Source organism: Pseudophryne corroboree, chromosome 7 (assembly GCF_028390025.1).
Source record: "Pseudophryne corroboree isolate aPseCor3 chromosome 7, aPseCor3.hap2, whole genome shotgun sequence".
NCBI lineage: Eukaryota > Metazoa > Chordata > Amphibia > Anura > Myobatrachidae > Pseudophryne > Pseudophryne corroboree.
Window position 1 is genome coordinate 114582312 of NC_086450.1, and position 16052 is coordinate 114598363.

General features: G+C 46.3%; 1 protein-coding gene across 3 annotated transcripts in view; it reads right to left on the reverse strand.

The window, feature by feature from the left end:
* Positions 1–529: 529 nt before the first annotated feature.
* The window catches only part of LOC134944740 (retinol dehydrogenase 5-like), a 96550-nt gene continuing 81027 nt past the window's right edge, over positions 530–16052 (reverse strand). For 2 of the 3 annotated variants that reach the window (XM_063933570.1, XM_063933571.1), the window contains 3 exons: positions 15528–15786; positions 12951–13114; positions 530–839 (listed from right to left, as the gene is read on the reverse strand). In XM_063933570.1, coding sequence (XP_063789640.1) covers positions 589–839; positions 12951–13114; positions 15528–15786 — 674 coding nt within the window. In that variant the 3' untranslated portion in view covers positions 530–588. Of the gene's footprint in view, positions 840–7140; positions 7198–12950; positions 13115–15527; positions 15787–16052 lie in introns of those variants that run through there. The other variant, XM_063933572.1, reaches the window with a different exon arrangement.

The window sequence follows — 16052 nt, forward strand, 5'->3', positions numbered from 1 at the left end:
TAATGGATGAGAAAGGTGTTTCAGCACAGGTGATGGCAATCGTACATTAAGAGGAAAGTCCAGGAGCAAAGCATTCTGTCCCTCCTGGAGAGGGTCATGTTGGGAGGTATGCTTCAGTCAGCTTAGTCAAATCTGTCTACATTACCTAACCAAGCCTGTCTGCTGTTAACCCTTGCCTTGCCAGTCATCCTGCTGCAAAACTCCAGGATTATTATCATGTGGTCTCCAGCCTATTGTGTGAGCCCCTACTGCTAGAGGTTTAAGACCAGGCGGCCCCCTCAGTACCGATGTGCGTGTCTTACACTAAGGGAACAGCGAGTGGCTGTTATTGGCAGAAGACCCTCTCACCAGCTCTAGTGGTCTCACTCACATAGTGCTGGTGTTGCCTAACATATTCTCATATTTGTATTCATATTTTGAGCCTTTGCAGTGGGCTGTCTGGGTCATTGGAATCAAAAGTATTAATATGATGTCTTCGGATAACTGCATGTTTATAAAGATAATTAATGCACACATGAAAACTAGCAGCAAGATGTTTATTTCCAAGAAAAAGATATGGTTCAAACAACATAAAGACACATTAATTAGCTATACGTCAACTTGGTTTCTAGCCAGAGCTTTTTTATTACCAATTGGTCGAGGTAAGATGAGCTTCAACATGACATCAGCGACTCTGGCTGGTGCATAAGATAAAGGAAGCCAAAATAATTTAGCATCCCATCCAGCACCATACCGTGTTCGGGGGTATTTGGCTGTCAACGCGTGTTCCATGCAGCTTGTAACTTTGGAGATGTCAGAACTACAAAACGTTTTCAGGGATAACCTTTGGACTTTTAAATCTACAAAAAAAAATAAGAATTTACTTACCGATAATTCTATTTCTCATAGTCCGTAGTGGATGCTGGGACTCCGTAAGGACCATGGGGAATAGCGGCTCCGCAGGAGACTGGGCACAAAAGTAAAAGCTTGAACTAGCTGGTGTGCACTGGCTCCTCCCCCTATGACCACCTCCAAGCCTCAGTTAGGATACTGTGCCCGGACGAGCGTACATAATAAGGAAGGATATTGAATCCCGGGAAGACTCATACCAGCCACACCAATCACACCGTACAACCTGTGATCTGAACCCAGTTAACAGTATGATAAACGAAGGAGCCTCTGAAAAGATGGCTCACAACCATAATAACCCGAATTTTGTAACAATAACTATATACAAGTATTGCAGACAATCCGCACTTGGGATGGGCGCCCAGCATCCACTACGGACTATGAGAAATAAGAATTTACTTACCGATAATTCTATTTTCTCTAACGTCCTAAGTGGATGCTGGGACTCCGTAAGGACCATGGGGATTATACCAAAGCTCCCAAACGGGTGGGAGAGTGCGGATGACTCTGCAGCACCGAATGAGAGAACTCCAGGTCCTCCTCAGCCAGGGTATCAAATTTGTAGAATTTAGCAAACGTGTTTGCCCCTGACCAAGTAGCTGCTCGGCAAAGTTGTAAAGCCGAGACCCCTCGGGCAGCCGCCCAAGATGAGCCCACCTTCCTTGTGGAATGGGCTTTTACAGATTTTGGCTGTGGCAGGCCTGCCACAGAATGTGCAAGCTGAATTGTACTACAAATCCAACGAGCAATCGTCTGCTTAGAAGCAGGAGCACCCAGCTTGTTGGGTGCATACAGGATAAACAGCGAGTCAGATTTCCTGACTCCAGCCGTCCTGGAAATATATATTTTCAGGGCCCTGACTACGTCCAGTAACTTGGAGTCCTCCAAGTCCCTAGTAGCCGCAGGCACCACAATAGGCTGGTTCACGTGAAACGCTGAAACCACCTTTGGGAGAAATTGAGGACGAGTCCTCAATTCTGCCCTATCCGTGTGAAAAATCAGGTAAGGGCTTTTATAAGATAAAGCCGCCCATTCTGAGACACGCCTGGCTGAAGCCAGGGCTAACAGCATTACCACCTTCCATGTGAGATATTTTAATTCCACAGTGGTGAGTGGTTCAAACCAATGTGATTTTAGGAACCCCAAAACCACATTGAGATCCCAAGGTGCCACCGGGGGCACAAAAGGAGGCTGTATATGCAGTACCCCTTTGACAAACGTCTGGACTTCAGGCACAGAAGCCGGTTCTTTTTGGAAGAAAATCGACAGGGCCGAAATTTGAACCTTAATGGACCCTAATTTTAGGCCCATAGACAGTCCTGTTTGCAGGAAATGTAGGAAGCGACCCAGTTGAAATTCCTCTGTAGGGGCCTCTTTGGCCTCACACCACGCAACATATTTTCGCCAAATGCGGTGATAATGTTTCGCGGTTACATCCTTCCTGGCCTTTATCAGGGTAGGGATGACTTCTTCTGGAATGCCTTTTTCCTTCAGGATCCGGCATTCAACCGCCATGCCGTCAAACGCAGCCGCGGTAAGTCTTGGAACAGACAAGGTCCCTGCTGGAGCAGGTCCTTTCTTAGAGGTAGAGGCCACGGGTCCTCCGTGAGCATCTCTTGAAGTTCCGGGTACCAAGGTCTTCTTGGCCAATCCGGAACCACGAGTATAGTTCTTACTCCTCTCCTTTTTATGATTCTCAGTACTTTTGGTATGAGAGGCAGAGGAGGGAACACATACACTGACTGGTACACCCATGGTGTTACCAGAGCGTCCACCGCTATTGCCTGAGGGTCCCTTGACCTGGCGCAATATCTGTCTAGTTTTTTGTTGAGACGGGACGCCATCATGTCCACCTTTGGTTTTTCCCAACGGTTTACCATCTCTTGGAAGACTTCTGGATGAAGTCCCCACTCCCCCGGGTGAAGGTCGTGTCTGCTGAGGAAGTCCGCTTCCCAGTTGTCCACTCCCGGAATGAACACTGCTGACAGTGCTATCACATGATTCTCCGCCCAGCGAAGAATCCTTGCAGCTTCTGCCATCGCCCTCCTGCTTCTGGTGCCGCCCTGTCTGTTTACGTGGGCGACTGACGTGATGTTGTCCGATTGGATCAATACCGCCTGACCCTGAAGCAGGGGTTTTGCTTGAGTTAGGGCATTGTAAATGGCCCTTAGTTCCAGAATGTTTATATGAAGAGATGTTTCCATGCTTGACCACAAGCCCTGGAAATTTTGTCCCTGTGTGACTGCTCCCCAGCCTCTCAGGCTGGCATCTGTGGTCACCAGGATCCAATCCTGAATGCCGAATCTGCGGCCCTCTAGTAGATGAGCACTCTGCAGCCACCACAGAAGAGACACCCTTGTCCTTGGCGACAGGGTTATCCGCTGATGCATCTGAAGATGCGATCCGGACCATTTGTCCAGAAGATCCCACTGAAACGTTCTTGCATGGAATCTTCCGAATGGAATCGCTTCGTAAGAAGCCACCATTTTTCCCAGGACCCTCGTGCACTGATGCACTGACACCTGGCCTGGTTTTAGGAGATTCCTGACTAGCTCGGATAACTCCCTGGCCTTCTCCTCTGGGAGAAACACCTTTTTCTGGACTGTGTCCAGAATCATTCCTAGGAACAGGAGACGTGTCGTTGGAATCAGCTGCGATTTTGGAATATTTAGAATCCACCCGTGCTGACGTAACACTAACTGAGATAGTGCTACTCCGACTTCTAACTGTTCCCTGGACCTTGCCCTTATCAGGAGATCGTCCAAGTAAGGGATAATTAAAACGCCTTTTCTTCGAAGAAGAATCATCATTTCGGCCATTACCTTGGTAAAGACCCGAGGTGCCGTGGACAATCCAAACGGCAGCGTCTAAAACTGATAATGACAGTTTTGTACTACAAACCTGAGGTACCCTTGGTGAGAAGGGTAGATTGGGACGTGGAGATAAGCATCTTTGATGTCCAGAGACACCATATAGTCCCCTTCTTCCAGGTTTGCTATCACTGCTCTGAGTGACTCCATCTTGAATTTGAATCTCTTTATGTAAGTGTTCAAGGATTTTAGATTTAAAATTGGTCTCACCGAGCCGTCCGGCTTCGGTACCACAAACAGCGTGGAATAATACCCCTTTCCCTGTTGTAGGAGAGGTACCTTGATTATCACCTGCTGGGAATGCAGCTTGTGAATGGCTTCCAAAACTGCCTCCCTGTCGGAGGGAGACTTTGGTAGAGCAGACTTCAGGAACCGGCGAGGGGGAGACGTCTCGAATTCCAGTTTGTACCCCTGTGATACTACCTGCAGAATCCAGGGGTCCACTTGCGAGTGAGCCCACTGCGCGTTGAAATTTTTGAGACGGGCCCCCACCGTGTCCGAGTCCGCTTGTAAAGCCCCAGCGTCATGCTGAAGACTTGGCAGAAGCAGAGGAGGGCTTCTGCTCCTGTGAAGAGGCTGCCTGGTGCAGTCTTTTTCCTCTTCCTCTGCCCCGGGGCAGAAATGAGTGGCCTTTTGCCCGCTTGTACTTATGGGGACGAAAGGACTGAGTTTGAAAAGACGGTGTCTTTATCTGCTGAGAGGTGACCTGGGGTAAAAAGGTGGACTTTCCGGCCGTTGCCGTGGCCACCAGGTCCGATAGACCGGCCCCAAATAACTCCTCCCCTTTAAACGGCAATACTTCCATATGTCGTTTGGAATCCGCATCCCCTGACCACTGTCGCGTCCATAACGCTCTTCTGGCAGAAATGGACATAGCACTCACTCTTGATGCCAGGGTGCAAATATCCCTCTGTGCATCACGCATATATAGTAATGCATCCTTCAAATGCTCTATAGTTAGTAATATACTGTCCCTATCCAGGGTATCAATATTTTCAGTCAGGGAATCCGACCACGCAACTCCAGCACTGCACATCCAGGCTGATGCGATTGCTGGTCGCAGTATAACACCAGTATGTGTGTATATACCCTTCAGGATATTTTCCAGCCTTCTATCCGCTGGTTCTTTGAGGGCGGCCGTATCAGGAGACGGTAACGCTACTTGTTTAGATAAACGTGTGAGCGCTTTATCTACTCTAGGGGGTGTTTCCCAACGCGCCCTAACCTCTGGCGGGAAAGGGTATAGTGCCAATAATTTATTAGAAATTAGCACTTTTTTATCGGGGGAAACCCACGCTTTATCACACACCTCATTTAATTCATCTGACTCAGGAAAAGCTACTGGTAGTTTTTTCACTCCCCACATAATACCCTTCTTTGTGGTACTTGTAGTGTCAGAAATGTTCAATGCCTCCTTCATTGCCGTGATTATGTAACGTGTGGCCCTACTGGACATTACGTTTGTCTCCTCACCGTCGACACTGGACTCAGTATCCGTGTCTGGGTCTGTGTCGACCCACTGAGGTAACGGGCGTTTTATCGCCCCTGACGGTGTCTGAGACGCCTGGACAGGCACTAATTGATTTGTCGGCTGTCTCATGTCGTCAACAGTTTTTTGTAAAGTGCTGACATTGTCACGTAGTTCTTTAAATACAACCATCCAGTCAGGTGTCGACTCCCTAGGGGGTGACATCACTAATACAGGCAATTGCTCTGCTTCCACATCATTTTCCTCCTCATACATGTCGACACAATCGTACCGACACCCAGCACACACACAGGGAATGCTCTGATAGAGGACAGGACCCCACTAGCCCTTTGGGGAGACAGAGGGAGAGTTTGCCAGCACACACCAGAGCGCTATATATATCAATAGGGATAACCTTATATAAGTGTTACTCCCTTTTATAGCTGCTGTTTATAATTTAGCTGCCAATAGTGCCCCCCCTCTCTCGTTTTTACCCTGATTCTGTAGGGACTGCAGGGGAGAGTCAGGGAGCCGTCCTTCCAGCGGAACTGTGAGGGAAAATGGCGCTTGTGTGCTGAGGAGATAGGCTCCGCCCCTTCACGACGGCCTTATCTCCCGCTTTTTTCTGGAAAACTGGCAGGGGTTAAATACATCCATATAGCCCAGGAGCTATATGTGATGTATTTCTTTTGCCATCCTAAGGTATTTCTGTTTTTATTGCGTCTCAGGGCGCTCCCCCCCAGCGCTCTGCACCCTCAGTGACCGGAGTGTGAAGTGTGCTGAGAGCAATGGCGCACAGCTGCAGTGCTGTGCGCTACCTTAGTTGAAGACAGGAACGTCTTCTGCCGCCGATTTCACCGGACCTCTTCGTTCTTCTGGCTCTGTAAGGGGGCCGGCGGCGCGGCTCCGGGACCCATCCAGGCTGAACCTGTGATCGTCCCTCTGGAGCTAATGTCCAGTAGCCTAAGAAACCCAATCCACTCTGCACGCAGGTGAGTTCGTTTCTTCTCCCCTTAGTCCCACGATGCAGTGAGCCTGTTGCCAGCAGGACTCACTGAAAATAAAAAACCTAAAATAAACTTTTACTCTAAGCAGCTCAGGAGAGCCACCTAGCATGCACCCTTCTCGTTCGGGCACAAAAATCTAACTGAGGCTTGGAGGGGGGTCATAGGGGGAGGAGCCAGTGCACACCAGCTAGTTCAAGCTTTTACTTTTGTGCCCAGTCTCCTGCGGAGTCGCTATTCCCCATGGTCCTTACGGAGTCCCAGCATCCACTTAGGACGTTAGAGAAAGTAAAAATAATGACGTTAGCATTGAAATAAAGTGGATTTGCTCACACGCTTACAATAATGCAAACCTAAAGCTGGACATGTGACATGGCAAACCTACTTTTTCAAATTCACTGTATTTAATGAACAAAACAACAAGATTACATTGTGGAGGACAAGATTACATAAATGAGGATTTAAGGGGTGATTCAGACCCGATTGCTGGGCTGCAAACTTTGCTGTCCTGCGGTCGAATAGTCGCCGCCTCCAGGCGCAGTGTAATTTCGCTGTGCAAGTGTGCGATCCCATGTGTACGCCAAGTTTCAAAAATCCACTTTGTGCTACGCAGACCAGGACTTACTCCTACAGTGCGATGAGAACAGACTGATCGGGGCGGGAGCTGATGTTAAGACGCCCTCCCTGAAAACACTTGGACACGCCTGCGTTTTTACGGACACTCCCAATAAACGGTCAGTTACAGTGCCAGATTAAGGTCCATATGGGCCTGGAGCTGAAATTTATGAAGGGCCTATTTTATGCCACGGCAGGGGATGTGAAAACACCATGGGTGTGTGACTAGTAATGTTAGGGGTGTGGTTGATGTTGTGAGGGTGTGGTCTGCACAGGAGGTGTGACTAGCACCTACCTTGAAAAACCTGTCTCCCTCACTTCTTCAATTATATCAACAGTGTAATGTGACAATCTAAAAATGACCAAAGGAAAACATCTCTTGTTAACGTGACTGTAATATAGAAAATGGTGCGCTTAGTGATGACATAAATATGAAACCTCTCAACGAAAGAGGTTACAGGTCACTCAGCGATGTCATGAATGTGAAATCTTTCTATATGTAAAAAAAAAAAGTTTACTTTTGTAATAAGTAGTTACACTGAGAAGGAATGGTGGGGTTGGATGGAGGGTGTCGCCTGGACAGGGCAGAACAGGGAAAACTGAGGTGACCCAGCATATTATTATTTTTTTATTATTACATTTTATTTATAGGGCGCCACAAGTGTTTCGCAGCGCTGTACAAAGGACAGTACAGGGAGACAAAACTTAGCATAACAGTAAATAAATAACAAAAATGGAGTGCAGGTAACAAAGAGCAACACAATTCTCAAAACATAATACAGCTTAGATGTAAGTACCGAAGGAGTAATCATTGTACTACTTGGGGCTGGCGGCCATAGATAGAGATGAGCCTTTACCAGCAGGAGAGAAAGCAGGTAAAGATGGTCGCTGAGTGAAATGTGGCAAGAAGAGGGTTTAGACAAGAGGAAAGAGGGCCCTGCTCTGAAGAGCTAACAATCTAGTGGGGAGGGGCAACAGACAGATGACATGAGGTGCAAGCAGGTAAGCCTGATGGTGGTATGCGAGCAAAGCAGAGATGTCCAAGGCATGGGGCAGGGGGATGGAGGAGCAGCCTAAGGACTAGGTTATGCATTGGAGGGGTACGCTTTGATGAATAGGTGGGTTTTCAATGCCCGTTTGAAGCTTTGCAAGGTCGGGGAGAGTCTAATGGAGCGGGGGAGCGCATTCCAATGAAGGGGTGCAGCACGGGCAAAATCCTGAACTCGTGCATGGGAAGCAGTGACCAAGGCAGAGGAGAGGCGACGGTCATCAGCCGACCGTAGTGGGCGGGAGGGAGTATGAAGGGAGATGAGGTTGGAGATGTAGGGAGCAGTGGAATTAGAGATGGCCTTGTATGTGAGGGTGAGGAGTTTGAAGAGGATTCTGTAGGGGAATGGGAGCCAGTGTAGATTTTGTTGAAGGGGAGTGGCAGAAGTGGTGCGGCGGGAGAGGAAGATGAGCCTAGCTGCAGAGTTGAGGACAGATTGGAGGGGAGCGATGTGGGAGCAAGTGAGGCCAGTGAGGAGCACATTGCAGTAGTCAAGTCGTGAGATGACCAGTGAGTGGATGATTAGTTTAGTTGCACTCTGGGAGAGAAATGGCCTGATGCGAGCAATGTTGCGTAGCTGGAACCGACAAGATTGCGCCAGAGCTTGGATGTAGGGTGCAAAGGAGAGGGAGGAGTCAAGAGTGACGCCCAGACAGCGGAGTTGGGGAACGGGGGAGATGATAGTGTTGTCAACAGTGATAGAGATGTTTGTAGGGGGTGTTGCTCTGGCTGGGGGAAAGATAATAAGTTCCGTTTTATCCATGTTGAGCTTCAGAGAGCGCTCAGACATCCAGGAGGAGATGGCAGAGAGGCAGCTGGAGACCTGAGAGAGGACAGAGGGGGACAGATCAGGAGAGGAGAGGTAGAGTTGTGTGTCATCAGCATAGAGGTGGTATTGAAGGCCAAAGGAGTTAATGAGCGCACCCAGGGAAGAGGTGTAGAGGGAGAACAGAAGGGGGCCTAGGACAGAACCCTGAGGGACACCAACAGGAAGGATGGAAGGGTGTGAGGTGGTTCCGGAGGCAGACACAGAGAAGGAGCGGTTAGTGAGGTATGAGGTAAACCAGTCAAGGACGGTGCTAGAGAGGCCAACATTTTGGAGTGTGCGGAGGAGGAGAGGGTGATCCACGGTGTCAAAGGCAGCAGAGAGGTCCAGAAGGATGAGCAAAGAGAAGTGGCCCTTGGATTTGGCCGAAAGCAGGTCACTGGTGACTTTCACCAGGGCAGTCTCGGTGGAGTGGAGTGGGCGAAAGCCAGATTGTAGTGGATCAAGGATGGAGTGGTCAGAGAGGTAGCTTGTGAGACGGCTGTAGACCAGTCGTTCAAGTAGTTTGGAGGCGAAAGGGAGAAGAGAGATGGGGCGGTAGCTAGTGAGTGATGAAGGGTCGAGGTTGGCTTTTTTGAGAATAGGGGACACCAGAACATGTTTGAATGGTGAGGGAAAGATGCCAGTAGAGAGCGATAGGTTAAAGAGGTGAGATAGATAGATAGATTCAAACCCAAATTGCTAATATCCAATACATAGCTACAGTATAATGTATTAGGGGCTCCTGACTGGGGAATGGCATAGGGGGTAATTCCAAGTTGATCGCAGCAGGATTTTTGATAGCAATTGGGCAAAACCATGGGGGTGATTCCGAGTTGTTCGCTCGCAAGCTGCTTTTAGCAGCATTGCACACGCTAAGCCGCCGCCTACTGGGAGTGAATCTTAGCTTATCAAAATTGCGAACGAAAGGTTCTCAAAATTGCGAATAGAAATTTCTAAGCAGTTTCTGAGTAGCTCGAGACTTACTCTTCCAGTGTGATCAGTTCAGTGCTTGTCGTTCCTGGTTTGACGTCACAAACACACCCAGCATTTGCCCAGACACTCCTCCGTTTCAGTGTAGGAGAGCACTTACAGGTTGAACTCGATGGACAAATTGTCTTTTTTCAACCTCAGAAACTACAGTATGTTACTATGTTATTATGATACATGATAATGGGTGTTTAAAATGTAATTGTAATATGTGTAAATTTATACACAGAAAATAAAAAACATTTGCTAATGTTAGAGGGGAACCTCATATTAGGAGTCACATTACAAGTAGCATAATGTGTGTGATTGGTGTAATTCATTTAGGAGCCAACTAACATACCTGGGGAAAATGCAGAGACAAGTTAGGATTTGCGTTAAAGAATATGCCGGGAATGTTTTACTGGTCCTGCCAAGCATACTGTCTCAGCATCCTATGTTCTTATAAGACAACATTTTACGTTTTCAGGTCAAAAGCAATTGAGTTTACCTATGTTTTAATTTTACCAATGTAACTATTTTGTATTAGCTTTCAAGAGCCTGCTCAGACTGTTTGTGTCTCCCAGATTTATCTTTTCTAATAGATTTAGGACACTTCTATGATCAATGTGATTCCACCCTTGTGAGGGGCATAGTACTAGAAGCAATGTGACCAGGTCCTGCAGCTTTGAATATCTCTCTTTAAGTGCTTCGAAGAGTATAAAAGAAGGGCTTCATTTAATCATTCGCCAACTCTGTTATTAAGATGAGGGTTTCGGATTACTTTTAGTAAAGGAATATGTTTAAAATGCCTGAGACATTGTTACCATTTATATTCATGTTCCTGGTTTATTGTTCGCTGTGCATCAATGGACAGATAGACGTTTATAAGGTAGACTAACTGAAGGTAGACTAACTGGTGCTTATGGTACTGACAAAGGACACAGCAAGGGGGAGTACTAATTACCTAGGCCCGGACTTGTTTAATGTACCCAGTATGGGTCCCGGCCAGCTGTGCAGGGGGAAGAATAAACCCCTTCTAGTAGCTTTCATTCTATTTTTGCCCATGCTTATCACCAAGACATGTCATTGATCTCTACTGCCAAGGCTAGCTTTGATGGCAGCACAGGTCCTAGTGCTGGCAGTTGTTCTGTTTGCATCAAGTTCAGACAATTTAGTATCATATTCAGATTGATGCCGCTTCTCTTGTATGGTCTGGAAAACGGAGATCATGGTTTAGATGGCCAAGCAAACATGAAAATTTTTCAGGTGATATTTGGGAGCTGAAGTGTCAAGGCATCCCCCAACTTTGCCACGACGTACACCCACGGAGCAAATGGCTTTGCATGGATCACTTTTGTTGATGGAAATAATTCCCAGAATCAGATGGGACAAATTTGTGTGAGTAGCTGTAGATTATGTATTTTCCCTCATCCTAGATCCGATTGGAGGACACGCTAACTGGTACTAGAGGAGAAGGCAGAAAATTGTGATGGACTTTTGTTGCTGGCCGACTCAGAGGTGGTGGGCTGTCACTGATATGTCATTTTCATTGTAAAGAGTGCTGGATGTTTTTGCCTGTGCATTACCTGTTTCATTGTCTTGCTGATTTCAGTTTCTTGAGAATGTACAGTAATGAGATGCAGTGGTAAGGCAACACAGCGTTGGGCTGAGACAGAGAACTTGCTGCATGAGACAGTCTGGGTCAGAGTGGGCCTGACTGTTCCTTGTATTATCACTACTTGATACATTGATTTTAACAGCATAAATGGCATATAGTACCATCTGGTGCCTCTTCATGTAATCCCAGTTTTCTTAAAATGCCTCTCACACTCCCTGTTTTGCTGATTATTGATTTATTATCATATGAAACATTTAGCTTATTATCTCCTAGCACTAGGGCTAACTCTGCTACCAACACCTAGAGCTGGCGTTACCATTAGCTGAGCCTAGACAGTTACGTAGCTGAGCCTAGAAGGTTTGGTACCTAAGCCGGAGCCTAGAAGGTTGGGTACCTAAGCCTGAGCCTAGAAGGTTGGGTAGGCCAGTAATGGTCAAGGGTCACATAAAACACTGAGTGATATACTGTATATTACTCATGAAGTGCTTTTAACTCCCTCTGACAGCCATTCCCATCACTGAGCACCAGCCAGTGGCATGAAGGAGTAGCGACCAGAACCTTCTTATACAGTATGTGAAACTGCTGCCTGCATATGCTCCATAGTAAGTGCTACACTCCCAATGTTACCCTATGATGTCAATGCAAAGCGTCACGTTTCCACTCCCAAGAGGAGCGGATGCCTGTTAGGGAGCTGCCTAGTGCACTGCCCCTTGGATAGCGCATGTTCTGCTAATACCTGCTCCAACATCAGCACCAAATACGGCACTGCTGTGATGTTATATATGTTATTATATAAATATATTTATTATTTTTTAGGGGATTTTCCCATAGCTGATTTTTCCCCGGCCTCACCAGATAAGAAATTAATTACAACTCAAATCTGAGATGGTAAAACTAATGTTCCACTTTAACAGGATTGTATCAACCCTGCTTTAACATCTATATTTATGGTAATATTGTAGTATTGTACTATTTATAGCATCCTTGTATTTTGCTCTATTAGTCTAGGATGCGCTTCATAGACCTAAAACTGTTGGGAATTCCAATGAGAAGGGCATGCAATTGGGTGTGATTTATGTATCTCGTGATATGTGCCTTATTCAGCATGGATCACTATTCAGACAGAAACTTCTAGAAAATGCTTGTGAAGAGCCGCCCAGAAAGGTAAAAGATGCCCACAGATGCATACGCATATATTGAGTACCACTGATAATTCCGATTGACCCATGCATACGCCAGATATACACATATGTTTTTTATCCCCGCAATCGCAGCTGACGTCAGATGCACGCCCAGAAAATGGCCAGGACACGCCTGCGTTCTCTCAGCCATTCCCCACAAACACCATGTAACCTCCCACAAACGATCACTTTCTGGCAATCGCTATGTGATCGCACTTTGCTGGGCCTGCGATCACATTGCGAACGCATTTTGGCCTTCACGAACGCACAATGCAGACGCAGTGCATGCACAGTCATCTGAAAATGAAGCGGAATAAGGCCCATTATCCAATAAAATTCCACCTTCCATAGCTTGGAATCTTCTACCGCTTTAATCCTGTTAAGATTTATCTTCTAGCCACTTATGTTTTTATTGAAGGGGAGTTGGAAGTGAAGATACAAATCTTAACACTTCTTAATTTAATTTCATATATTAATTACTTACATTGATCAAAATATTTATCACCATATGAGCATCTGAGGTCTGGTGCAAGTCTATTCCACAGTCGATGTAAATCTTTCTCAATTATTTCCAGGCTTGTAACGCCAGTCTTAAAGAAACCAGGTTCAATAATACTAACTTTCATTCCAAAATGCTGCATGTCTCTCCTGTGCAGAAGAAAATACACAAATTAGTAAACGAATGAAGGACTTTTCTATAGAACTAAATGAGAGGCGAGGTGCAGTCATCTCTATTAGAACAGACCAGTATTTTTTAAGCAGACTTTAAATGAGGCAACAATTATCTGTGAGAAATAAGCATTAAATTGTTCTAATCTACCATCTGCCGCTCTAAGGGGGAAATGTATCAAAGCATGGAGAGATAAAATGGAGAGAGAGAAAACCCTTGGAGAGTGATAAAGTGGATGGAGATAACCTACGAACCAACCAGCTCCTGACATTTTTTTAAACACAGCCTGTAACGTGCCAGTTAGAAGTTGATTGGTTGGTACTTTATCTCTCTCCGCTTTCTCTCTCTCCAAGCTTTGATACATCTACCCTAAGAAACATAGGGGAGATGTATGAAACTGTGAGAAGAGTGGAGAAGTGGGCCAGTGGAGAGCTTACACCTATAATTTTATAGACTGTACTGGATTATTTATTTATTCATTTATTTATTACCAGTTATTTATATAGAGCACACATATTCTGCAGCGCTTTACAGATAATATTTGTCCATTCACATCATTCCCTGCCCCAGTGGAGCTTACAATCTATATTCTCTATCACATGTACAAGTACCTGGAGGAAACCCACACAAGTATGAGAAGAATTTACAAACTCCGCACAGTTAGGGCCATGGTGGGAATCGAACCCATGACCTCGGTACTGTGATGCAGTAATGCTAACTATTACACTGTCTGTACTTGATAAACACTACCTCAAAGCTAACTGGTTGCTATGGGCAACTTCTCCACTGGTCCAATTCTACACTCTTATCACTTCCCCAGTGTAAGCAAGCTAATTCTACCCCTAAGACATGCAGAAAAAGCTGTTTAAAAATGTTAAGGGCAGAACTAGGTAAGACAAATATGGGTATGTGTTCAGGATCCCGGCAGCCGAAATACCAACAATAGAATCCCGACTAGGGGGGTCATTCCAAGTTGATTGCACATAGCAACTTTTTGCTGCTGGTGCGATCAACTAGACGCCGCCTATGGGGGAGTGTATTTTAGCATAGCTGGGCTGCGATCGCTTGTGCAGCCCTACTATGCTAAAAAAGTTTTGTGTAAAACAAGACTAGTCCTGCAGTTACTTACCCTGTGCGATGGATCCAGCGATGAAGGTCCCGGAATTGACATCAGGCATCCGCCCTCCAAATGCCTGGACACGCCTGCGTTCGGATCTCCATGCCCGGAAAACTGTGAGTTGGCGCCCCGGAACGCCTTCCTCCTGTCAATCTTCTTCCGGTCGCTGCTGCAACCGCTTTCTTTGTACGCGGCATCGCTACCCCGGTGATGGCCTTCGCCGAGCAGCGACGCGCCTGCGCAGTGTGGCCGCCATGCATGCGTTGGTCCGACCCATTCGCACCGCTCCGATGAACCGCAGCGTGCAAACGGGTTGGAATGACCCGCTAGCTCAGCATCCCGACGCCAGGATACTGACAGCTGGGATCCCGAAGGTAAGTATAGCTGGGAGGGTTAGGATTTGGCTGGGGGAAGGGGGGGGGAAGGCAATACCCGGGGGGTGGTAAGGGTTAGGCAGCAGGGAGGGGAGGTTAGGGATAGGCACCACCGGGTGCACGGGGTTATGTTTAGGCACTAAGGGGGATGGTTAGGTTGCGGAAAGGGGGGTTAGGTTTTGGCACTAAGGGGAGAGGTTAGGGTTAGGCACTAAGGGGGAGGTGAAGGTCCCCTAATATGTACCAAGATAGAAAGCAGGAGATAATGGAGATATCTACTGCTTTCCGACCACCAGCCCTTGCAGGAGCTGTTCCAATAGTTATCTATGGGCACATTAAGTATAAAGTTCCAAAATGCTTAGCTAATACAGGCAATGCAGAGTGATACACACATGTATTGCATCTTTACATACTGGATAGGCAGAACAGATGTGGGAAGGGTGTTATCAGCAGGCAAAGATCAGTAATGGTGAACACGTAAGCAGAACTGCACCTACTATAGGATACTTGCAAGCAATCGCTCATGATGATGACTTGCAGCACCCCAGATGCTGAGGCGGACGCATCTCAAGATATGTACTGTATGTCTCTTTCTATGAGCAAAAACTGTATTTTCTGTACATAGCTCTTTTAAACTACCACTGATTTACCTCCAGCTCTAAATCGGCTCTCCTCTCTGTAAGCAGCAGTACAAGGTAGTGTAAGTAGCTCACCGATAACAGGATTTACATATATCACATAAATATATTTATGAACAATATGCCTTTTTTGAACTGGAGTGAGGTCCTACCATGGCTGATGATCACAAAATACAGAAGCATAAAAAGAAGCTTACATTACCATAGAGAGCACACTATTCAATAACTAAAGCTAGGACACCTACGCAGATGCATTACTTACCTCAAACTGTCTGAGAAGGATTCCACACCACATTTCGATAAGCAGTAGCCGCCTCCCCCAAAAGCCAATCTTCCCATAACACTGGCTACATTCACAATTCTTCCTTGGGCTTTTTTTAACAGTGGTAGAAACTTCAAAGTGACTTCAATAAGTCCAATAAGGTTTACATCAAGAACTCGGTGGAAGTCTTCCATGTCCAACCAGTCAGTCGGTCCAATTGGAGTGGCTCTTCCAGCATTATTAACCAAGCCATACAAACCTTAAATGTAACATCAATAACATAAATTAAATCAACATGCTTCTGATAAAAAAATGACTCAAATTTACGTGATTCAAAAAGATGCTGCCATGTAAACTAAACCCTATAAATAGAACATAACAAGATCTCAGAAAACTAAAGCATACTAAGCCAGCAATAATACATTCAGTGGTGGTCGTGCAACTGGTGACATGCGTGCTAATGTTCTTGTGAAGCTTGCCAATCCTAGCAAACTAATGATGACATTTGGTAGTGGAGAAAGTTTT